The 20,722-nt window shown below is 43.1% G+C and overlaps 4 protein-coding genes across 7 annotated transcripts in view; 2 read left to right on the top strand and 2 right to left on the bottom strand.

The window, feature by feature from the left end:
• LOC116162361 (fatty acid synthase-like) overlaps positions 1–19 on the top strand; it is a 13,156-nt gene extending 13,137 nt beyond the window's left edge. Inside the window, exon 20 of the mRNA XM_031475976.1 lies at positions 10–19. Coding sequence (XP_031331836.1) covers positions 10–19 — 10 coding nt within the window. The remainder of the gene's footprint in view (positions 1–9) is intronic.
• A 5,533-nt stretch (positions 20–5,552) lies between these two features.
• LOC116161040 (ascorbate transporter, chloroplastic-like) lies at positions 5,553–7,846 on the bottom strand. 2 transcript variants are annotated; one of them, XM_031474229.1, is made up of 5 exons: positions 7,486–7,846; positions 6,784–7,029; positions 6,471–6,736; positions 6,272–6,415; positions 5,553–6,199 (listed from the first exon to the last, which is right to left on the bottom strand). In XM_031474229.1, the coding sequence occupies exons 2-5, from the start codon at positions 6,977–6,979 to the stop codon at positions 5,579–5,581; spliced, it is 1,227 nt and encodes a 408-aa protein (XP_031330089.1). In that variant the 5' UTR covers positions 6,980–7,029; positions 7,486–7,846; the 3' UTR covers positions 5,553–5,578. The 2 variants fall into 2 exon arrangements, with proteins under 2 accessions (XP_031330089.1, XP_031330088.1); XM_031474228.1 differs by lacking the exon at positions 7,486–7,846 and having other exon boundaries at positions 6,784–7,343.
• A 204-nt stretch (positions 7,847–8,050) lies between these two features.
• LOC116161041 (GPN-loop GTPase 3-like) lies at positions 8,051–9,230 on the top strand. 2 transcript variants are annotated; one of them, XM_031474232.1, is made up of 3 exons: positions 8,051–8,068; positions 8,182–8,268; positions 8,315–9,230. In XM_031474232.1, the coding sequence occupies exons 2-3, from the start codon at positions 8,224–8,226 to the stop codon at positions 9,089–9,091; spliced, it is 822 nt and encodes a 273-aa protein (XP_031330092.1). In that variant the 5' UTR covers positions 8,051–8,068; positions 8,182–8,223; the 3' UTR covers positions 9,092–9,230. The 2 variants fall into 2 exon arrangements, with proteins under 2 accessions (XP_031330092.1, XP_031330091.1); XM_031474231.1 differs by lacking the exon at positions 8,051–8,068 and having other exon boundaries at positions 8,121–8,268.
• On the bottom strand, positions 9,155–20,721 carry LOC116161038 (protein strawberry notch-like). Of its 2 annotated transcripts, XM_031474226.1 has the most exons (12): positions 20,660–20,721; positions 20,140–20,230; positions 19,934–20,092; positions 19,730–19,867; positions 18,236–19,108; positions 15,153–15,656; positions 14,852–15,103; positions 13,627–14,645; positions 12,761–12,960; positions 12,274–12,700; positions 9,779–10,052; positions 9,155–9,728 (listed from the first exon to the last, which is right to left on the bottom strand). In XM_031474226.1, the coding sequence occupies exons 2-12, from the start codon at positions 20,213–20,215 to the stop codon at positions 9,643–9,645; spliced, it is 4,008 nt and encodes a 1,335-aa protein (XP_031330086.1). In that variant the 5' UTR covers positions 20,216–20,230; positions 20,660–20,721; the 3' UTR covers positions 9,155–9,642. The 2 variants fall into 2 exon arrangements, with proteins under 2 accessions (XP_031330086.1, XP_031330087.1); XM_031474227.1 differs by lacking the exon at positions 19,730–19,867 and having other exon boundaries at positions 9,227–9,728.
• Position 20,722: the final 1 nt, after the last annotated feature.

The following is a 20,722-nucleotide window of genomic DNA, read 5'->3' as shown; positions in this document are numbered from 1 at the left end:
TGCTACTAGGAGAACATAATATACGAAGAGGTCTTTTTCTAGCTCTGTCAGAATTATTTCAAAGCTTTCATTCGTTTTAAAAACTTGTCAATTCTGTATCAGGATCATATGAGTGCGAGGAGGTATATCTTTTCTTAATACTACACCTGTTACTTGTCGACAAACTTATGCAACAGGTGTCGTGCTACTAGGAGAACATAATATACGAAGAGGTTTTTTTTCAAGCTCTGTCAGAATTATTTCAAAGCTTTCATTCGATTTAAAAACTTGCCAATTCTGTATCAGGATCATATGAGTACGAGGAGGTGTTTCTTTACCTAATACTACACCTGTTACTTGTCGACAAGCTTATGCAAAAGGTGTCGTGCTACTAGGAGAACATAATATACGAAGAGGTCTTTTTCTAGCTCTGTCAGAATTTTTTCAAAGCTTTCATTCAATTTAAAAATTTGCCAATTCTGTATCAGGATCATATGAGTGCGAGGAGGTGTTTCCTTTCCTAATACTACACCTGTTACTTGTCGACAAGCTTATGCAAAAGGTGTCGTGCTACTAGGAGAACATAATATACGAAGAGGTCTTTTTCTAGCTCTGTCAGAATTATTTCAAAGCTTTCATTTGATTTAAAAATTTGCCAAATCTGTATCAGGATCATATGAGTGCGAGGAGGGGTTTCTTCTCTTAATACTACACCTGCTACTTTTCGACAAAACTATGCAAAAGGTGTCGTGCTACTAGGAGAACATAATATACGAAGAGGTCTTTTTCTAGCTCTGTCAGAATTATTTCAAAGCTTTCATTCGATTTAAAAATTTGCCAATTCTGTATCAGGATCATATGAATGCGAGGAGGTGTTTCTTTTCCTAAACCTACACCTGTTACTTGTCGACAAACTTATGCAAAAGGTGTCGTGCTACTAGGAGAACATAATGTACGAAGAGGTCTTCTTCTAGCACTGTCAGAATTATTTCAAAGCTTTCATTCGATTTAAAATTTGCCAATTCTGTATCAGGATCATATGAGTGCGAGGAGGTGTTTCTTTTCCTAATACCCACCTGTTACTTGTCGACAAACTTATGCAAAAGATTTCGTGCTACTAGGAAAACATAATATACGAAGAGGTCTTTTTCTAGCTCTGTCAGAATTATTTCAAAGCTTTCATTCGATTTAAAAATTTGCCATTCTGTATCCGGATCATATGAGTGCCAGGAGGTGTTTCTTTTCCTAATACTACACCTGTTACTTGTCGACAAACTTATGCAAAAGGTGTCGTGCTACTAGGAGAACATAATATACGAAGAAGTCTTTTTCTAGCTCTGTCAGAACTATTTCTTAGCTTTCATTCGATTTAAAATTTTGCCAATTCTGTATCAGGATCATATGAGTGCGAGGAGGTGTTTTTTTTCCTAATACTACACCTGTTTCTTGTCGACAAACTTATGCAAAAGGTGTCGTGCTACTAGGAGAACATAATATACGAAGAGGTCTTTTTCTAGCTCTGTCAGAATTATTTCAAAGCTTTCATTCGATTTAAAAATTTGCCAATTCTGTATCAGGATCATATGAGTGCGAGGAGGTGTTTCTTTTCCTAATACTACACTGTTACTTGTCGACAAACTTATGCAAAAGGTTGTCGTGCTACTAGGAGAACATAATATACGAAGAGGTCTTTTTCTAGCTCTGTCAGAATTATTTCAAAGCTTTCATTCGTTTTAAAAATTTGCCAATTCTGTATCAGGATCATATGAGTGCGAGGAGGTGTTTCTTTCCTAATACTACACCTGTTACTTGTCGACAAAACTTATGCAAAATGTGTCGTGCTACTAGGAGAACATAATATACGAAGAGGTCTTTTTCTAGCTCTGTCAGAATTATTTCAAAGCTTTCATTCGATTTAAAAATTTGCCATTCTGTATCAGGATCAGATGAGTGCGAGGAGGTTTTTCTTTTCCTAATACTACACCTGTTACTTGTCGACAAACTTATGCAAAGGTGTCGTGCTACTAGGAGAACATAATATACGAAGAGGTCTTTTTCTAGCTCTGTCAGAATTATTTCAAAGCTTTCATTCGATTTAAAAATTTGCCATTCTGTATCCGGATCATATGAGTGCGAGGAGGTGTTTCTTTTCCTAATACTACACCTGTTACTTGTCGATAAACTTATGCAAAAGGTGTCGTGCTACTAGGAGAACATAATGTACGAGGAGGTCTTTTTCTAGCTCTGTCAGACTTATTTCAAAGCTTTCATTCAATTTAAAAATTTGCCATTCTGTATCCGGATCATATGAGTGCGAGGAGGTGTTTCTTTTCCTAATACTACACCTGTTACTTGTCGATAAACTTATGCAAAAGGTGTCGTGCTACTAGGAGAACATAATATACGAAGAGGTCTTTTTCTAGCTCTGTCAGAATTATTTCAAAGCTTTCATTCGATTTAAAAATTTGCCATTCTGTATCAGGATCATATGAGTGCGAGGAGGTGTTTCTTTTCCTAATACTACACCTGTTACTTGTCGACAAACTTATGTAAAAGGTGTCGTGCTACTAGGAGAACATAATATACGAAGAGGTCTTTTCTAGCTCTGTCAGAATTATTTCAAAGCTTTCATTCGATTTAAAAATTTGCCAATTCTGTATCCGGATCATATGAGTGCGAGGAGGTGTTTCTTTTCCTAATACTACACCTGTTACTTGTCGACAAACTTATGCAAAAGGTGTCGTGCTACTAGGAGAACATAATATACGAAGAGGTCTTTTTCTAGCTCTGTCAGAATTATTTCAAAGCTTTCATTCGATTTAAAAATTTGCCAATTCTGTATCAGGATCATATGAGTGCGAGGAGGTGTTTCTTTTCCTAATACTACACCTGTTACTTGTCGATAAACTTATAAAAAAGGTGTCGTGCTACTAGGAGAACATAATATACGAAGAGGTCTTTTTCTAGCTCTGTCAGAATTATTTCAAAGCTTTCATTCGATTTAAAAATTTGCCAATTCTGTATCCGGATCATATGAGTGCGAGGAGGTGTTTCTTTTCCTAATACTACACCTGTTACTTGTCGACAAACTTATGCAAAAGGTGTCGTGCTACTAGGAGAACATAATATACGAAGAGGTCTTTTTCTAGCTCTGTCAGACTTATTTCAAAGCTTTCATTCAATTTAAAAATTTGCCATTCTGTATCCGGATCATATGAGTGCGAGGAGGTGTTTCTTTTCCTAATACTACACCTGTTACTTGTCAACAAACTTATGCAAAAGGTGTCGTGCTACTAGGAGAACATAATGTACGAAGAGGTATTTTTCTATCTCTGTCAGAATTATTTCAAAGCTTTCAATCTATTTAAAAATTTGCCAATTCTGTATCAGGATCATATGAGTGCGAGGATGTGTTTCTTTTCCTAATACTACACCTGTTACTTGTCGACAAACTTATGCAAAAGGTGTCGTGCGACTAGGAGAACATAATATGTGAAGAGGTCTTTTTCTAGCTCTGTCAGAATTATTTCAAAGCCTTCATTCGCTTTAAAACTTTGCCAATTCTGTATCAGGATTATATGAGTGCTAGAAGGTGTTTCTTTCCCCAATACTACACCTGTTACTTGTCGGCAAACTTATGCAAAAGGTGTCGTGCGACTAGGAGAACATAATATGTGAAGAGGTCTTTTTCTAGCTCTGTCAGAATTATTTCAAAGCTTTCATTCGCTTTAAAACTTTGCCAATTCTGTATCAGGACCATATGAGTGCGAGGAGGTGTTTCTTTCCCCAATACTACACCTGTTACTTGTCGACAAACTTATGCAAAAGGTGTCGTGCGACTAGGAGAACATAATATGTGAAGAGGTCTTTTTCTAGCTCTGTCAGAATTATTTCAAAGCCTTCATTCGCTTTAAAACTTTGCCAATTCTGTATCAGGATTATATGAGTGCTAGAAGGTGTTTCTTTCCCCAATACTACACCTGTTACTTGTCGGCAAACTTATGCAAAAGGTGTCGTGCGACTAGGAGAACATAATATGTGAAGAGGTCTTTTTCTAGCTCTGTCAGAATTATTTCAAAGCTTTCATTCGCTTTAAAAATTTGCCATTCTGTATCAGGATCATATGAGTGCGAGGAGGTGTTTTTTTCCTAATACTACACCTGTTATTTGTCGATAAACTTATGTAAAATAAAACTGTCCTGATACAAGATTTCTGACCTAACCTAACTAGCACTCCCACTTAACTTCACTCACTTTACCCAAACCTTCAATCACCTCCTTGCACATTATAATCTCCTGATACAGGATTTCTCATCTAACCTAACCAGGACTAACTAATATTTCGGCGAAATTAGTCAATTTCCTTATGAAAATCGTTTTCGAGTTTCTTGGCTTAATTTTTAGCGCATTTTTGAAAAAAATACGCTATTATATTCGTCATTGCTGGCAGGCCGGCTGTCCGCGTTAGATCTCCACAACTACAATAGCTAGAGACTTCAAATTTTCACTAAAAGCTTTCTGCTATAGTGTAGATGTGCAGGCACTATTCTATTTTGAGTTAGATTACTTGTGAAATCGATATTTGAAGAAAATAATTTCGATATGGGTTTCGGAGGTGCTATAATTTTACCGTTAGATGGCGCTACCAGTATAAAAACTTATTATTTACTTTGTGATTTGTTTTACAAAATTAAAGACGTACCGTCAATTGAAATTAAATAAAATTAATTATTTAACGCAGCCAAAATTACTCGTGAGATCGATAATTTTAAACTTCGCTAATAAAATACTGACCTGCATTACCAAAAATGCGCTTTAATCATGCATATGCTGATTTACAACTTGTTTAGTCAGCAGGGGATAAAGGGGCGCAATACCCGTGATTTGTATAGCCTTGCATAGGTTTTTTACCATTATTATTGTTTTGAATGAGAATAATGCATTGTTCTGTCATCTGTCTTTATTAAGGTTGACTAACATTTTATCAATTAATACAGGTCAATTTACTGACGGGTACTGTAATTATGTTAGTTGTCCTAACTGTTCACAGATGTCACAACACAGGAATAAAATGAAGAGAATTTCCTAATTTTTTAGTTGCTTTAATTAACGTTAGATGTCAGTACTTCATAAGTCACTAGATAAGTACTTCATTTTATTAGCGACATCTGTGATAAGTATAAGCAACTCCAACAATGGTAATAATTAAGTGGCCTGCATTAACGGCATGATGCAAGTCTAAATTACTTACGGCAGATGTCAGGACGTTAGCTTATTGTTTTCGGAGAAATAAGGATTGTTCTCTGAAGTCCTCGGGATACATAATTTGACCTACCTTGTCCGTTCTAGCAGCCCAATCTTTGTGTCTTACCCTACCTTATGCATTGGCTGAAATCAACTTGTGGCGACCCAGAATTCTAAATTCGAAATAGGGCAAAGGAAGTAATTTCAGGTCATGTGCAAGGTAGCATGTAAGAACGGAGATTCTCACAGCCCTCTTAGCACCACCTATACTTATAGGTGCTTAGTAAAAACAAAAAAATTAACAAAACAGTAATCGTTTACTTCTAGCATACATTTAAAAATGTTTATTACAAATTTACAACACTTGCGTAGCTACACTGTTGCCAAAGTAGACAAATGCTCCTACTAAATTAATAAACGTGGCCCCCAAAAACACGGCCACCCACTTTCCGTTGGCGGCGGTGACGAGGGCTGCTGTTATCGGCCCGCACAGTATTCCGGGTATGGTTGCAATCGTATTACTAATCGCGAAAGTCGTCGCCGAATGATTAGGTGCGATATCAACGTGATTCGACAAGTGACCGGCGGAGTTGCACGCGAGTAGTCCCATCGAAATCGAAACGAGCACGACGGCCAGCGGTAACTCGTTGACGACGCAAAAGATCGCCAAGAATAAACCGGGACCGATGAGTCCTATGCTCGTCATCAACCTCCGTACGTTTAGCACGGACCAGCTGTTACGCATTAGCAGGCTGTCGGCGACGTGACCGCTTGCGACTCCGAACGCCGAATTCACTATGTAGGGTACGGCGGTTAAGCTGATTGATTCCGCGTTTGCCCCGAGCATTCTCGAAAGATAGGTCGGCAGCCATTGCATTATTATGTACGATGACCAGTTCATGGCGAAGTGCGCTATGTAGATCGCCCATAAGGCCTTTGACATGAGAAAATCGCTCCATCTGATGTTTTTACTCGCCTGAAAAGCAAAAACTTGTGAATTCTCTCGTATATCCCGGCATACCGTAAAGAATAGAGTAGTTCTACTCACTTTGGGCATGTGGAGAGGGATCGCATCCTGCGGTCCAAACCCTAATCCAGTATTGGGATAGAAAATGTACCACATTAAAACCCATACAAAACCCATGGAACCGAACCAGAAGAAACAAGCTTGCCATGACAAATGTGGCGCCACCTATAATAACGAGAGAAAGCGATTTCTAACTAACGCACAACTTTAAGAGTCTTACAACTGATGCGACGGTTTGGCCGACCGATCCCGATGCCAATAAATACCCAAAAGCTCGACTACGTTCCTCGACCGGTATCGTATGCGCAAAGAGATGAAAGATCGTCGGCAGACCTAAACCTTCCGCGAAACCCAACACGATTCTGCAGCTGATCAACGCGACGACACTCTCCGCCAGCAGCGGCGTTACGAAAGTGGCGATGCTCCACAGCAGTACGCTACATATCAGAATGTTCTTGGCGCCGATCTTGTTCACCCAAAGGCTACCTGCAAAAACGAAGCTCGCAAACGACCGACGCACATTCGACGCTCACCCAGCAATTGACTCGTGAAGTATCCGCAAGCGAACGCCGACAGTATCCAGCCCTGCGCGTGTAACGTCCAGTGAAACTGGTCGGTCATCGGCACGATAGCGATCGGCATCAGAACACGATCGGCGCTGTTTATGAAATTTGCCGCGCTGCATAGCGCGACGATTTTCGAAGTACGACTCAGCCAGTGTATTCTCATTGTAACTGCTTTTCTTTCGCATCACATTTTATAATATGCAGAAAAAGAGGCTAGAAATACCAAAACAAAGTTGACAGCTGACACGTCAATTTAAATTTTGAGGTTAGGACTAATCAGTACATTGGAACTACCACCAGTGGCGTCGGGTCAACAATTTTGTTAACCAAAAAGTAGTTCACGTGCACTAGAGGGACACCTACCCAGGGCCTTATTCAACAACCCGGTTAGAGTTAGAATTTTACAAACTTCGGGGCTCTGGAACAGGTCACTCACTCTTCGAGGACTTCAACTGATGGGTCTGACCAGGTCAATTGATCAAATAAGCACAAACGCCACTGCATGTCTACCAGCATGTTGGCTGTACCTACGTAGTGCTTGAACCCTACATCGGTATATTGACTTTACACTGTAGTGAGAAGGCCAATAATACCATACTGTGCACTTGTATGATACCTGCCATGTGCATGGAAAACTACACGAAGCAACTAGGAAAGTTACAGACTCACCTGCCTAGGAGTCACTGGATGCGCTTCGAGGACTAGAACCCTATTTCACTTAGCTGTGGAGGCACACACTCGGAAGACTTCCATACGGCTAAATGCACAATGCAATGTTGTTTCCCTGTTCCATTTAAAAAAAACGCCTCAACCTATACGATGTGTGCGGTTCACAACTACAAGATTTGTGCGTGTCACAACTGAACCAGCCTTTATTATTTTTAGGTTATGTACGTTGAATAGAAAGTATTGGTTCATCAGGATACTACTGCAAGTAAATCACACTTCTCTTGCACTGTTGTGACCATTGTACAACTTTTAATTTTAATTTTCATCTCTTTAGTTAGAATTTTCGAAATTTATCTGCAGGACAGTAATTTGAAGGTGATAATTGTTCATTGCGCCTACTACCCATTTGAACTACTCCTATAGGAGACGCATTTTCTTGAAATATATTGCATGCAAAATCAAATGTTCAATTTAAAGATAAACGCACTGTATACACATTTGCAGTGATAGTCAGGGGGCATGTTCCGATCGGCTACGGCAAACTCTAGCTTGATCTGGGTGCCAGCGCACTAGGGAATAGGAGGTAACGAAATATAGCGTCATCTTTGTATATATCTACTGTAACACTGAAGATTAGTTCATTGGAACTACTCGAAGATGATCTACTGAGTTTTCTAACCCTACTTTATTTTTCAGTATTTAATTTTGATTCCACTTCCACACTTGGGGCTTCTCAAAATGCGCTACGCGCAGTTAATAACGGGCCCGGCTGGCAGTGGCAAGGTAAAGTATTGGGGCAGTAAAGCTTATGAAATCGTACCTGTTGTAGTCGACGTACTGCAGTGCGCTGGTTCAGCACGGCATCAACACGAAACGAGAAATTAACGTCGTTAATCTGGATCCCGCCGCAGAACACTTTAACTATGAACCATTGGTCGACGTCCGCAACCTTATACACGTACAAGACACAATGGAAGACGAGGACTTACAGTTCGGGCCCAACGGCGGCCTGCTGTTCTGTATGGATTACCTGGTGAAAAATTCGGATTGGTTACAAGAACAGCTCGGCAGTCAAGAGGACGATTACATCTTGTTCGATTGCCCCGGCCAAATCGAGTTGTACACGCACCTGACAACGTTCCGAAAATTAATCGCGCTGTTACAAAGTTGGAACTTTAACTTGTGCTGCGTGTACCTGCTCGACGTGCAGTTTATGACGGACGGCGCGAAGTTCGTATCGGGCACGATGTCTGCGTTAAGCGTCATGGTCAATCTGGAGTTGCCGCACGTTAATTTATTAACGAAAATGGATTTGATAAGTAAAAGCACCCGGAAGCAGCTGGATCGATTTTTGGAGCCCGACTCGCACGCTCTGCTAAGCGACATCGAGCTGAATCATTCGTGGTTCAACGACAAATACAGGCGACTGACGGACGTGATCGGTCAGCTGGTCGAGGACCATTCCCTCGTACGATTTTTGCCGCTCAATCTAAATGATGAAGAGAACGTGTCCGATGTCCTATTGACGATCGATAACATATTGCAGTTCGGCGAAGATCAAGATGTCAAAGTGAAAGACTATGATGAAGTCGATGAAGAAAATTAGTGTGGGTGGGGGGTAACGATAGAACCTCCCCCATTTCTCATGAAGAAAATTAGTGCGATTAGGGGTGGTAAATAATTTATTACTTTTTAGCGAAAAAGTGTGAACGAAAATTGCACAAAATATTAAAGTCTAAAATATTCGAAGGTGTTTTTTTACTGTTTTTTTTTTCCGTCTTAGACCGACATCGGAAATATACACGTAGATATTATCACACAAAAAAAGTAATTCTAAGTTTAGATTGGCGACTATTCACATAAGGTGTGCCACGGTAAAAAACATAAAATCGTCGGCCCGCAAAGCCGAGACGCTATATTTAATACTTCAATCATCAGTCGAGTACTAGTAACGATTAAAAAAAAAGCGGATTACTTACATAATTATAAATAGATTAAGACTAAGTAACAAAAACTACTTTGACAATATTTTGTGGTGACGATTACATCGGATTAGAACAGGTCGGGGCGAAGCCCCTGACGCGCAAATCGTCTGGCAGTCAACTGAAGAAACGTAACGGCGTTCTTATTAAATAAAAATTTGCTAAATGAAGTCGTTTAAAAGGTTTTCTCTTCTGTCTTTTCAGCGTCTGAGGAAAGTGCTTCTATTAGAGATTCTACACAAGTTTTTGGTATTAACGTGCCTGAAACGATCGATTAGCTCCGAGAAGGAGACAGGAAACGGATCGCTTACCAACTACCTTGAGACCGTCGTCGGTTTTTAACCGAATCACTTGCATCTTATTATTGTGAGAGCCGACCTTGCTGGCGAGAACGCCTTCCACCCGACTCCACACCGATAGAACGGAGCCGGAGACGACGTTGTACGTTCTCCTTCGCAGGCCCACCTCGCAGTCGTGTCCGAGGTTAACGTTTCGGCAGTTACCTCGCCAGTACGCGTGCGAGCAGGTCGTCAGGGACGATTCGTACTGTTGCGTCCACGCCTCTTGCGCTTCCTCCGATTGTACCTAAACGAGATACAAGTCCGATTTAGCGGTAATTCACAATTGAGCTTAATGTAAAGAAGAATCGGCAAAAAGGTTGAAGTACAATTTTCTCAGCTTGGGATCCCCCCCAACACACCGAAGAACCATTTTCCATACCACCCGGTGCTACGTTCTGCCCCAACAAAGTTCAACCCTTTAGCTTTGCAAACATGTACATTCCCTGAAGCTTGGAAATGCACCAGAATAACACCAATTCACAAAAGTGGAAGCCGAAAATTAGTTGAGAATTATCGCCCAATTGCAATTATACCAGCAATAGCGAAAATTTTCGAAAGAGTAATCTATACTAGACTTTATTCCCATCTCAGCAGTATAATTGCAGATCAACAGCACGGTTTCACGCGGAACAGATCAACGATTACAAATTTAATGCAGTTTACGCAATTCTCAGCAGGAGCCTTGGATGAGAGAGCCCAGGTGGACTGTGTTTATACAGATTTTGCGAAGGCATTTGATACAGTATCCCATCAAGTCTTGCTCCGTAAACTTGTTTTAAATTGCGTAAGTAATCCGACCGTCAAATTCTTAAAATCATATTTATCTCTCCGTAAAACAAGAGTGAAATTCAATGGTGTGAATTCAGCCGAATTTTATCCCTCATCAGGCGTTCCCCAGGGAACACTTCTTGGTCCTTTTCTGTTTCTCTTATACATAAATGATTTACCGCGAGTGATAAAAAACTCGAAAGCACTACTATTTGCGGACGACCTAAAACTTTTTAATAAAGTCCAATCCCCAAGTGACTGTTTAAATATTCAAGAGGACATTAACTCAGTAATTAAGTGGTGTATCAAAAATAAACTAAAACTAAATATCAATAAGTGTAAAGTCCTTACTTTTACTAGATCGAAAAATCCCTTACTTTTTGACTATAAGATGAATGGAAAGGTCTTACTACGAGTCACCTCCGTTAAGGACCTGGGCGTGTTTTTCAATACCAACCTTAACTTTAACTTACACATTGAATACCTAACAAATGAGTGTTACAAACTTCTTGGTTTCGTTATCAGGCATACACTCAATTTCACGAATATACAGACAATGCTAACCTTATATAATGCGTTTATTAGATCCAAGCTTGAGTATGCTGCATGTATCTGGTCTCCTCAAACTCTCAAATACTCAGACATGATCGAAAAAGTGCAGAAAAAGTTCATCCGAGTAATGTTTTTTAGGTCAACCCAAAATTATCCACATTTGATCTCTTACGGTACCCAGCTTAATTACTTAAATAGTACTTTCGGCTTAGATATAACGAGGTTAGAAACCCGACGGTACATTGCCTCCACAATTTTTGTCTTCAAAATTTTACACAACTTGTTATACTCTTCCGAATTACTTCAAGAAATTAAGCTTAAGGTACCATTTGTTAAGCTAAGGCAAAATAATACTATTTTTGTAGTTAACAACACAACTTCCCCACTTATTAAGATCTTGATCGCTTTAAATAAGTTATCCTCAGTTAATGATATCGACTTTTTTCACGATCCCCTAAATTCAATAATAAATAAAATTAGATCCTAGTCCTAATATTTGTTCAGAGCCCCAGTGCCATGTAATTGGAATTTTTATTCTGTATGGTTTCTGGTTAAATAAATAAATAAATAAATAAACCCTTAAGAGCTCTTGTGAAAAAAATTTGATGACACTCCCTACGAGCAAGGGGATTGTTTTACAGATTTTGGAAACAAAAATGATCACCGGGGGGTCTGGGGGGGTATGGAATACCCCCCAGCACACAGAAGGAATGAATTAACTTTTTCCCACAAAATTCCATGACAGTTATCATCAAACTCCCCTTTACTGGGGGGTATTCCATACCCCCTAGACCCCCGGTGCTACATTCTCCCCCAAAAATGTTCAACCCTTAAGAGCTTTCTTGAAAAAAAATTTTATGACACTCCCTACGAGCCAGGGGATTGTTTTACAGATTTTGGAAAAAAAATGATCACTGGGGGGTATTCCAATACCCCCCAGTGCACAGAAGAAATGAATTAAGTTTTTCCCACAAATTCCCATTTACTGGAGGGGTATTTCATATCCCCAGACCCCCCGGTGCTACGTCCTCCCCCAAAAATATTCAACCCTTGGATCTCTCGTGTGAAAAGAAATCCCAAAACACAAAAAGTCGCATACAAATTCAAGAAAATTGTCGACAACAATAACCTCAAAAGTGACTTGCCTTCTTGTATTTCTTTTCGAGCTCGGCCAAACTTTCCTGTCGAAATTGCAAACCGGTATTCGGCCGATAGACGTAGTACATTTGGTCCTTCTTAGATTCGGATTTCTTCTTAACACCGGTATCGAATTCGGCGGCGAGTATTGCGGTGTGCTTGTTGTTACGGATCTGATGCGACAGGTAGAATCCCTCCTTGCCGCCGGTGAGCGTCGACCACTTCTCGGTCGCCTCGTCCCACGACATCCCCCGCTCGACGTGCACCGTGTGAAGTTCCGTCGGCGCCTTTCCGGTCGCGTGCTTTCGGAGGAACGTCCACGTCCGCACCCTCTTGACGAGCTCGCCGCCGGCGCCCAGATCGAGTATGCCCAGGTCGAAGCGGCCCGATCTCTTCGCCTGCGTTATGATCGCCGCGAGCGTATCCGTGAAATATCTGCAAAAAAGAGCCGTGGGAGGGAGAGGGCCAACGTTAGCGAGGGGGGAGCCAACATACCTAAATAAGCGATTTTGTAAATCTACCGGCATTCCGAGAATGCGATTTAGGAACTTTGACATATTATTGTAGTCTTTATCCAACGAGAGGACACCTGGCATATTCTCACTATTCACTATTAATCCTACACCTACGAGTGCGTCGGCAATGTCTTTGAAAAAGTCGCCTTTGTAGTCTTGAGGGGGAGGCACCAGTGGAGACTAAATCATTTTATCAATGAATATCGGCGCAGATATACACAAACGACCGATTCCTAACCTTATTCTTTAGTCGGCATATATAGCGGGCGCTTTTGAATATACCCCAATAGTATACAGGGTCGCTGGAAAATATGAAACCAGATATTTTGAGGTTAAAAAAATTTTTTTTTGACATCGTTTTTGAATGCGACCGCCATCTTGAATTTTTTTAAATGGCACCAGAGGTCGTGTGTTTTTATTTTTTTCTCTTTCTTACTGCCTGCAGTGCAGAAGAAATTCTGTCAATTTTAAAAAATGCAAAAATTTTTTTAACCTCAAAATATGTGAAACACAAACGGTTTGAGCGTGAGCGCTTTGGTTCCATCTTTATCACCCACCCTGTATTTGTGCTACCTACGAAATGCACAAGGTTAGCAATCTGTCGTTTATGTATATCTGGGATATCGGGGAAACTGGGATAAGCAAGATCATGCAGATAGACCACAAGAACAACACAAGCTGAACTGAAACCATAAAACGCCATTGGAAATTTTGATGGTAGAAAAGTCTCTTACTGTTGAAGTGCTACTTTGAAAAATATTTTTTTGCAGAGTTAGATGCCGGCTGGGCCTCAAGTGGTTTTTTGTACTTGTGTTCTATCTGCAGCGTCCCAGTTCAAAGTATTACCTCATATCCCATGATAGTCTTCATTGTGGCTTCCAGAGCAGCTCTACCGTATTTGTTATCGATATTAAATTGACTTAGATCACGCGTTTCGGTCGCCCGCCGATCGCCGTGCGTCAGCGCACCCAAGCTCTCGAGTCGCTTCGCGACGATCGACGCAAAACGTCGCTCGCCCGCGAGATCCGATATGAGGAAAATGTACTCGGGCGCGTTAACCTGATTACTCCGATGCGTACGTCCGAACTGCTGAATCGCCCGATCGGCGGACCACGGCAGCTCTAACGTGATGTGAACGCGCCGCCGCTGGTTTCGCGCCCTCCGATCGCTCTGCAGGGAGATGCCGCTCGACGCCGCCTCTGAGATGATAGCGACGTCCTTTTCGCCGTCCATAAATCGTTGCTTTTCCGTTAAATTGAGCGTCTCCAAGGGCACGTCGACCTCCGACCGACTTTCGTACTGAATACCGTCTTCAGTCTGCACAACTCGTCCTTTGCGCCCGGTCATTTCGGCGACGTTCTCCGGTCCGCCCAGTTCGTCGATGAGCTGATCGAGAGTGTTGGGTGGCAACCTTTCGCCCAACCGCTCGATTTTGTGCAGCAGATCCTCCTTCATGTTGCAGGCGCGCTCGATCGCGTCCTTCGGCGGCGCGCACGTCTTCGAGTCCAACACCGCCGAAATCCCCCCGTTCGTCTTCACCTTGTTATTGGCGCCCTTTTTCGCTAGCAATAGTGAGATCTTGTCCTGGGTGGTGGACGAGGCCGCCTTCTTCTTTGTCGCGCTCTTCTTACTCTGCTTGCCCTTCTTTTTTCGGCTCCAGGGATCGTTGTCGGAATCGCTGTCCGAATTGAAGGGGTTAAAGTCACTGCTGGCGTTGGAATCGGAATGTTCCTCCGAAATTTCCGATTCAATATCTGACATCTTGTACTCGGAACCGGACGTGTGATCGGAATCGCTTTTGTTATTATCGCTGTCTGATGTTGACCACTTGTTCCTTTTGATGGCCTTTGCAGCTGCCTGTCGAGCTGCGGAAAAGAGACGCATTAATTGCCTAAACCTAAACGATGCAAGAATAGCATGATAGTACGAGGATAATCCCGAAAACCTGAAAGTTACGCGCGGTGGGGCGCTCACATTGATTTCAATACGCGCGTCACTCAAATGAGCATTTGCCTATTTAAACCAATGTAAGCAAAAAAACGCCTAAACGCGCGACAACCTTTAGACTTACTAGGTTTGCGCTTCCCTGTCGAACTCGCGCCCTCCTCCCCATTCATGGAATTCTTCGAATGCGACGGTGGCTCCAAACCGAGCAGTCGGTGTATTCGATTACGATCGGGAGCGGGAAAGTGCTTCTCCACCAGCGTCTGGAAAACGCCCTTCGCGGTCGAGACAAAATCGGTGAGCTCGCCATCGTCGCGCTCCAACTGCTCGAGCGTCCTCGCCTCCCCCGTGCTCTGCAAGCCGATGACCACGCACTTGCCTAAAAGTCGACAAAATCGCATCATCGCCACGCGCGGCGCTCGGCTTACCACACTTGATGGACTCGTGAGCGGTGCCGACTGCGTGCGGAACCTTGGCGGCGATACACAGATACTTGAAGAACCGCTGGTGGGACGACCAGAACTGCCCCCACATCGTCTTCCGCATGCGGTTCTCGGCGTCGACGAGCTCGGCCGCCTCCTGAAACTTCTGCATCGCCTCCACCCACAGCTTAACGCTCGCGTCATAGATCTTAACGAAATCGTCCGAAAGCGGGACCTCTTCGATCTTAAAAGCTACACCGTGAAAACTCAACTGCCTCGCGATGTACATGCCGCGCAATTTCATGTCCATCGCAACGATCTCCATTGCGCCGACGCCTCGCTTTTCCACCGCCGAGATGAAATCGGCGAACTCGCCGAACGGCGTCCCCTCGCCCCACATGCCCAGACGTACCATGTACGCCATGTTGCGCGGTTCAGACGCGCCGGTCGCCGAAGCGTACACGACTCTCGCCTTTGGCAGTTTGTTTTGCAGTTCGAGCACGGTCAGACCTGAAATTCGTTTAATTTATTAAAACTCGCTGCCCCTTAAAAGCCCCCAAGATCTTTTTAAGAACTCACAATTTAAATGTGTTAATTGGATTGAAATGAGTTGCAGCGAACGCGTCCGATTGAGCTGGGCCTTATCTCAATAGAAGCGCTCTTAATTAACTTAAATTTTGAAAAAATTTGTTTGCACGTATCGAAGGTATAAGCGGACAGGGGTGGGGGGGTGGGGATTCCCGTTGATCCCTACTTGAAATAGCCGAATTATATAGAAGGAAAAGCCGGCGTTTAGAGGGGAGCCGTTTATCATATTTTTGCCATTTTCTTTTTGTCGTTTTGTCTTTTGCTTTTTCCTGCACAGTAATTGCCACCTCTGCGTTAATCGCAAAGTAAGTTTTTTGCTACTTTCCGTTTCATTAGTTATAAGGGGGAGAATGTTGTCTCGCTTTCTGCAATTGCTTTCCCTTTCCCGCTATCAAATCCGCTTATTTACTGTTCCCCGCTTAGGGGAATTGATGTACGCCGTTTAATTTGGTTTTTTTTTTTTGTGAAGGAGAACCCAAGTCACCCTTGGTGCGCGGGCATGCGCTAAAAGTTCGCCACAATACAAAAAATTATAAAGTCCTCCTTTTCTGAGGATAGTGCTATGTGGCACTGTGGCACCCCGGTGCTATATTCTTTCCCAACAACGTCTAATGTTAAGTCCTCATACAATAATTTATGGGAGAACACCATCGAACTTACTCTACACCCGCGGAAGAAGGTAATACAGGGCGTATGGAATACCCCCCAGCAAATGAAGATGCAATTACCTTATCGCAAAGGCTCCCATGAACGTGATAGGAGCGAAATAAAGGAAATTATAGAGTTCAATCCTACCGAGGACGCACTCTATTGGTTGGGGCGGTATCCATACCCCCCCAAACCCCCTGGTGCTATGTTCTATCCCAAAAATGTCTAATGTTTAGTACTCATACAATAATTTGTGAGAAAACACCATCAAAATTACTTCACTCTTGTGGGAGGATATAACGCGGGGGTCTGGGGGGTATTCCAATACCCCCCTACAAACGAAGATGCGATTACCTTATCCCAAAAACTCCCATGAACGTGATAGGAGCAAAATAAAGGGAATTATGGAGTTCAAACTTACTGAGGACACACTCTATTGGCTGGGGGGTATCCCGTACCCCCCCCCTCCTCATAACTCCTGGTGCTATGTTCCTTCCCCAAAAATGTCTAATCTTTAGTACTCATACAATTTGTGAGAAAACACCATCAAAATTACTTCACTCTTGCAGGAGGACATAGCACCGGGGGGTATTCCAATACCCCCCCAACAAATGAAGATGCAATTACCTTATCCCAAAGGGTCCCACGAATGTGATAAGAGCGAAATAAAGGGAATTATAGAGTTCAATTTTACTGAGGACACACTCTATTGGCTGGGGGGTATTCCGTACCCCCCAGACCCCCTGGTGCTATGTTCCTTCCCAAAAATGTCTAATGTTTAGTACTCATCATCATTTGCGAGAAACACCATCAAAATTACTTCACTCTTGTGTGAGGGGGGGGTTCCAATACCCCCCAACTATCGAAGATGTGATTACCTTATCCCAAAGGCGCCCATGAACGTGATAGGAGCGAAATAAAGGGAATTATAAAGTTCCATTTTACTGAGAACACACTCCATTGGCTGGGGGGGTTTTCCATGCCCCCGAGACCCCTGGTGCTACGTTCTATCCCAAAAAAGTCTAATGTTTAGTACTCGTACAATCATTTGAGAGAAAACACCATCAAAAATACTTCACTCTTGTGGGAGAACATAACGCGGGCGTCTGGGGGTTTTCCAATACCCCAACAAACGAAGATGCGATTACCTTATCCCAAAGGCTCCCATGAACGTGATAGGCGCGAAATAAAGGGAATTATAGAGTTCAATCTTACTGACGACACACTATTGGCTGGGGGGGTATTCCGTACCTCCCCAGACCCCCTAGTGCTATGGTCCTTCTCAAAAATGTCTAATGTTTAGTACTCATACAATAATTTGTGAGAAAACACGATCAAAATTACTTCACTCTTGTGGGAGGACATACCACCGGGGGGTCTGGGGGGGTATTTAACAAACGAAGATGCGATTACCTTATCCCAAAGGCCCCCATGAACGTGATAGGAGTAAAATGAAGGGAATTATAGTTCAATCTTACTGAGGACACACTCTATTGGCTGGGGGGTATTCCGTACCCCCCCAGACTCCCTTGGTGCTATGTTATATCCCAAAAATGTCTAATGTTTAGTACTCATACAATCATCTGTGAGAAAACACCATCAAAATTACTTCACTCTTGTCGGAGGATATAACACGGGGGGTTTTCCAATAACCCCCCCCCAACTATCAAAGATGTGATTATCTTATCCCAAAGGCTTCCATGAACGTGATAGGAGCAAAATAAAGGGAATTATGCACATTCTTTAAAAATAACCTACTGTTTGTTAGTCACGCAACCAACATTACATCGCTGCATTGCAGGTTGCCTACATGAACACACCATTAGAATTGCGCGCCTTTAGCCACTACCTACCAGTTTTGGTCGGTTTCGACGATCCAACGGGACACAAATTCTTTGCACGGTGACACTCGTCGAATATAATCAGACCGTCGAAATCGGATCCGCACCACTGCAGCAGCTGCTTCAAGCGCGACTTGTATTTACCGCCGGCCGTGTTCGACTCGCCGATCAAAGCGGAGTACGTCGAGAATATGACGCCCTTCTTGACGTTGCCGTTAATCGCCGATGATATCTTCGCGTACTTGAACTTGTTCAGGGGGTGAACGTCGATCTTTCCGGCGCCAATATCGCGCAGGTCCCGTTCGGCGTCGTACTTCAAATCGTTGGATACGGATATCCAGATCGCGCGCTTACGATTCTTGAGGTAATTTTCTAGAATTATGCCGGCGATGGTGCGCCCCTTTCCGACGCCGGCACCGTCGCCGATTAGAAATCCGGCTCGCGATCCGTCCGGTAGGATATGTTCGTGCTGCTGGGACGCGTACGTTATGCTCTCGAGCTGCAGGGCGGACAGTTGGCCCGTTTTGATCGACTCGTCCGGGATCGCGAGCTTGTACCAGACGTCGGCGGGCGCCACCGACGACAGGGAGGCGGTCTCGACGACCGGATCGGGATGTTTACGTCCCAGTTTGAGTTTCGCAGGCATGTAATCGGCGTAGGTCTCGGCGACGCCCAGCTCTTCGTCGTCGACCTCCTCCTCCTCGTGCGGTTGCGCCATCTGCTTCGAATCCGCGTTCATCCACATTGACATGACCGCCTTGTTGCTCAACTGGGGACCCCAAGAGTGCCCGGTCGGATTTCCGTACATCAGCGAGGAGAGGTTCTGCAGGAAGGGGTTTTGTATGTACGGATTGTTCATGTTCATACCCATCACAGCCATCTCCACTAAAACGGTACAATAACATTAAACCTCGCCCTCTAGTGGTGGCATCAGAACACAAAATCAAGAGAGTAGTCATAGCGCAAAGAAGCAGACTAGTGAGACAACCTCCTAGACCTTTTGGTCTTTTTTGAATTTTTGAAACACTCTGGCTCAACTTTTTGACAGGTTCCAAAAATGTTGAAAAAATTCTCAACTTAAAAGATCTACGGCCGATTGCAGGAAAGCGAATTATAATCAAAATCCTAGATTATTTGCCAAATCTGAGATTAAACAAGAATTTTGACATTTGATTGGCTGCATACTGCAGTATAAAGCCAATCAAATGTCCTAATACCGGATTAAACAATAATCCTGGATTATTTTTTTTGTGCAACTGGCCGCTAGATACACAGTTTCATTTTGTCAAAAAAAACCTATACCTGTCTCTCTTCAACATCAGTTAATAAATTTTATAATTAAGTTGGCGTGTTTCAAAAAATTCATTTTTTAAACATTTGTCAAAATCAGTTCGTCTCACCATTCCACCATTTACACCATGGATTAGTCATGCCAGTGGAAATTTAGGACTACGAGACGCCAACAGAAAGTGCTTTTTTTACATGCCGAGGTTCAAAGCGACTTACTCTGCTGCAAAAGTTGTGCAGCGTTGAAACCGGCACTTGAGGGAAACATACCCCCCATATTAAGGGGGCCACCCAAACTGCTCAGCATGCTTGCCATAGCAGCCATACTGTTCATGCCGCCGTAAGGCGACGGTTGCACTGCGAACATCAACTCCATTAATAACTGGGCTCGTCGAAAAACGACAACAAAAAAAATATACTAACTGGTCGCGTTCCGCATCAGATCGTAGCCGGGGTTGAAAGCGGGAAACTTGCTGTTCGCCGGCATGCTCATTACCGGCGGCTTAACGCTGGTCTCCTCCTTCGCCTTGCTGTCGCGCGACTCGAAGATGCCGGCCGCCGCCGCCAGGTCCTTTCCGCCACCTACGCCCAACCGATACAATAACGCAACCACTCAAGTCCGACCTCACCTGGCACCTGGATCTTATCCGGATCCTCGTCATCGTCGAAATCTGAGCCGGACGATTCGTTCAAATTGTCATCCATCGTCAATACGTTACCCTGCACAGAACGTGACTTTTTATTTTCTAACAAACATGGCGTGCACCAACGCCCTAAACTTCCTGAGATAATTCGAAGTCGTAACGGGAAGGTGCAGCCCAAGGAAGCAAGGAATGTTTTTTTTTACACTTTTTGGGGTTATGAATTTTTAACAAAGCGCCGAGGCGAAAAAAGAAAGAAAAATGCGACAATTTCAAAACGAAACCGTAGAATTACCTGCCAATTCGCACCGTAGATCAATTTTGAGCGAAATTAGCGAAGTGCTCTTCCAAAAAAGTGAGAAAAAAAAAGCAAAATTTTCACTGGTGCACTTCATAAAAACCGTCGGCTTTTTTTCCTTTCCTTTACCGCCCCGTCTTTGACAACCGCCCCATTAAAAACGTATACCCACCCGTTCGCCGACCGCACAACTTTCAATAAACTACTTACAGCATATTCCGTAGAGAGAACCTTTAAAAACGTTTAATTAACAAACTTCAATAAAACACGCCA

Source organism: Photinus pyralis, unplaced genomic scaffold (assembly GCF_008802855.1).
Source record: "Photinus pyralis isolate 1611_PpyrPB1 unplaced genomic scaffold, Ppyr1.3 Ppyr1.4_LG10, whole genome shotgun sequence".
In the NCBI taxonomy this organism is placed as follows: Eukaryota; Metazoa; Arthropoda; class Insecta; order Coleoptera; family Lampyridae; genus Photinus; species Photinus pyralis.
The sequence above is the reverse complement of the archived record's forward strand: the minus strand, read 5'-3'. Positions and strand labels throughout refer to the sequence as shown.

Excerpts from the sequence above, each read along its gene's own strand:
- LOC116161038 (XM_031474226.1), bottom strand. The coding sequence starts at position 20,215 with ATGGATGACAATTTGAACGAATCGTCCGGCTCAGATTTCGACGATGAC. Across the intron at positions 20,093-20,139 it reads GGATAAGATCCAGGTGCCAG|GTGGCGGAAAGGACCTGGCG; the intron begins GTGAGGTCGGAC and ends GGTTGGGCGTAG. Across the intron at positions 12,701-12,760 it reads TTACAAAATCGCTTATTTAG|ATATTTCACGGATACGCTCG; the intron begins GTATGTTGGCTC and ends TCTTTTTTGCAG.
- LOC116161041 (XM_031474232.1), top strand. The coding sequence starts at position 8,224 with ATGCGCTACGCGCAGTTAATAACGGGCCCGGCTGGCAGTGGCAAG. Across the intron at positions 8,269-8,314 it reads GCCCGGCTGGCAGTGGCAAG|TCGACGTACTGCAGTGCGCT; the intron begins GTAAAGTATTGG and ends TACCTGTTGTAG.
- LOC116161040 (XM_031474229.1), bottom strand. The coding sequence starts at position 6,979 with ATGAGAATACACTGGCTGAGTCGTACTTCGAAAATCGTCGCGCTATGC. Across the intron at positions 6,416-6,470 it reads GCCAAACCGTCGCATCAGTT|GTGGCGCCACATTTGTCATG; the intron begins GTAAGACTCTTA and ends TCGTTATTATAG. Across the intron at positions 6,200-6,271 it reads TCCCTCTCCACATGCCCAAA|GCGAGTAAAAACATCAGATG; the intron begins GTGAGTAGAACT and ends TTTGCTTTTCAG.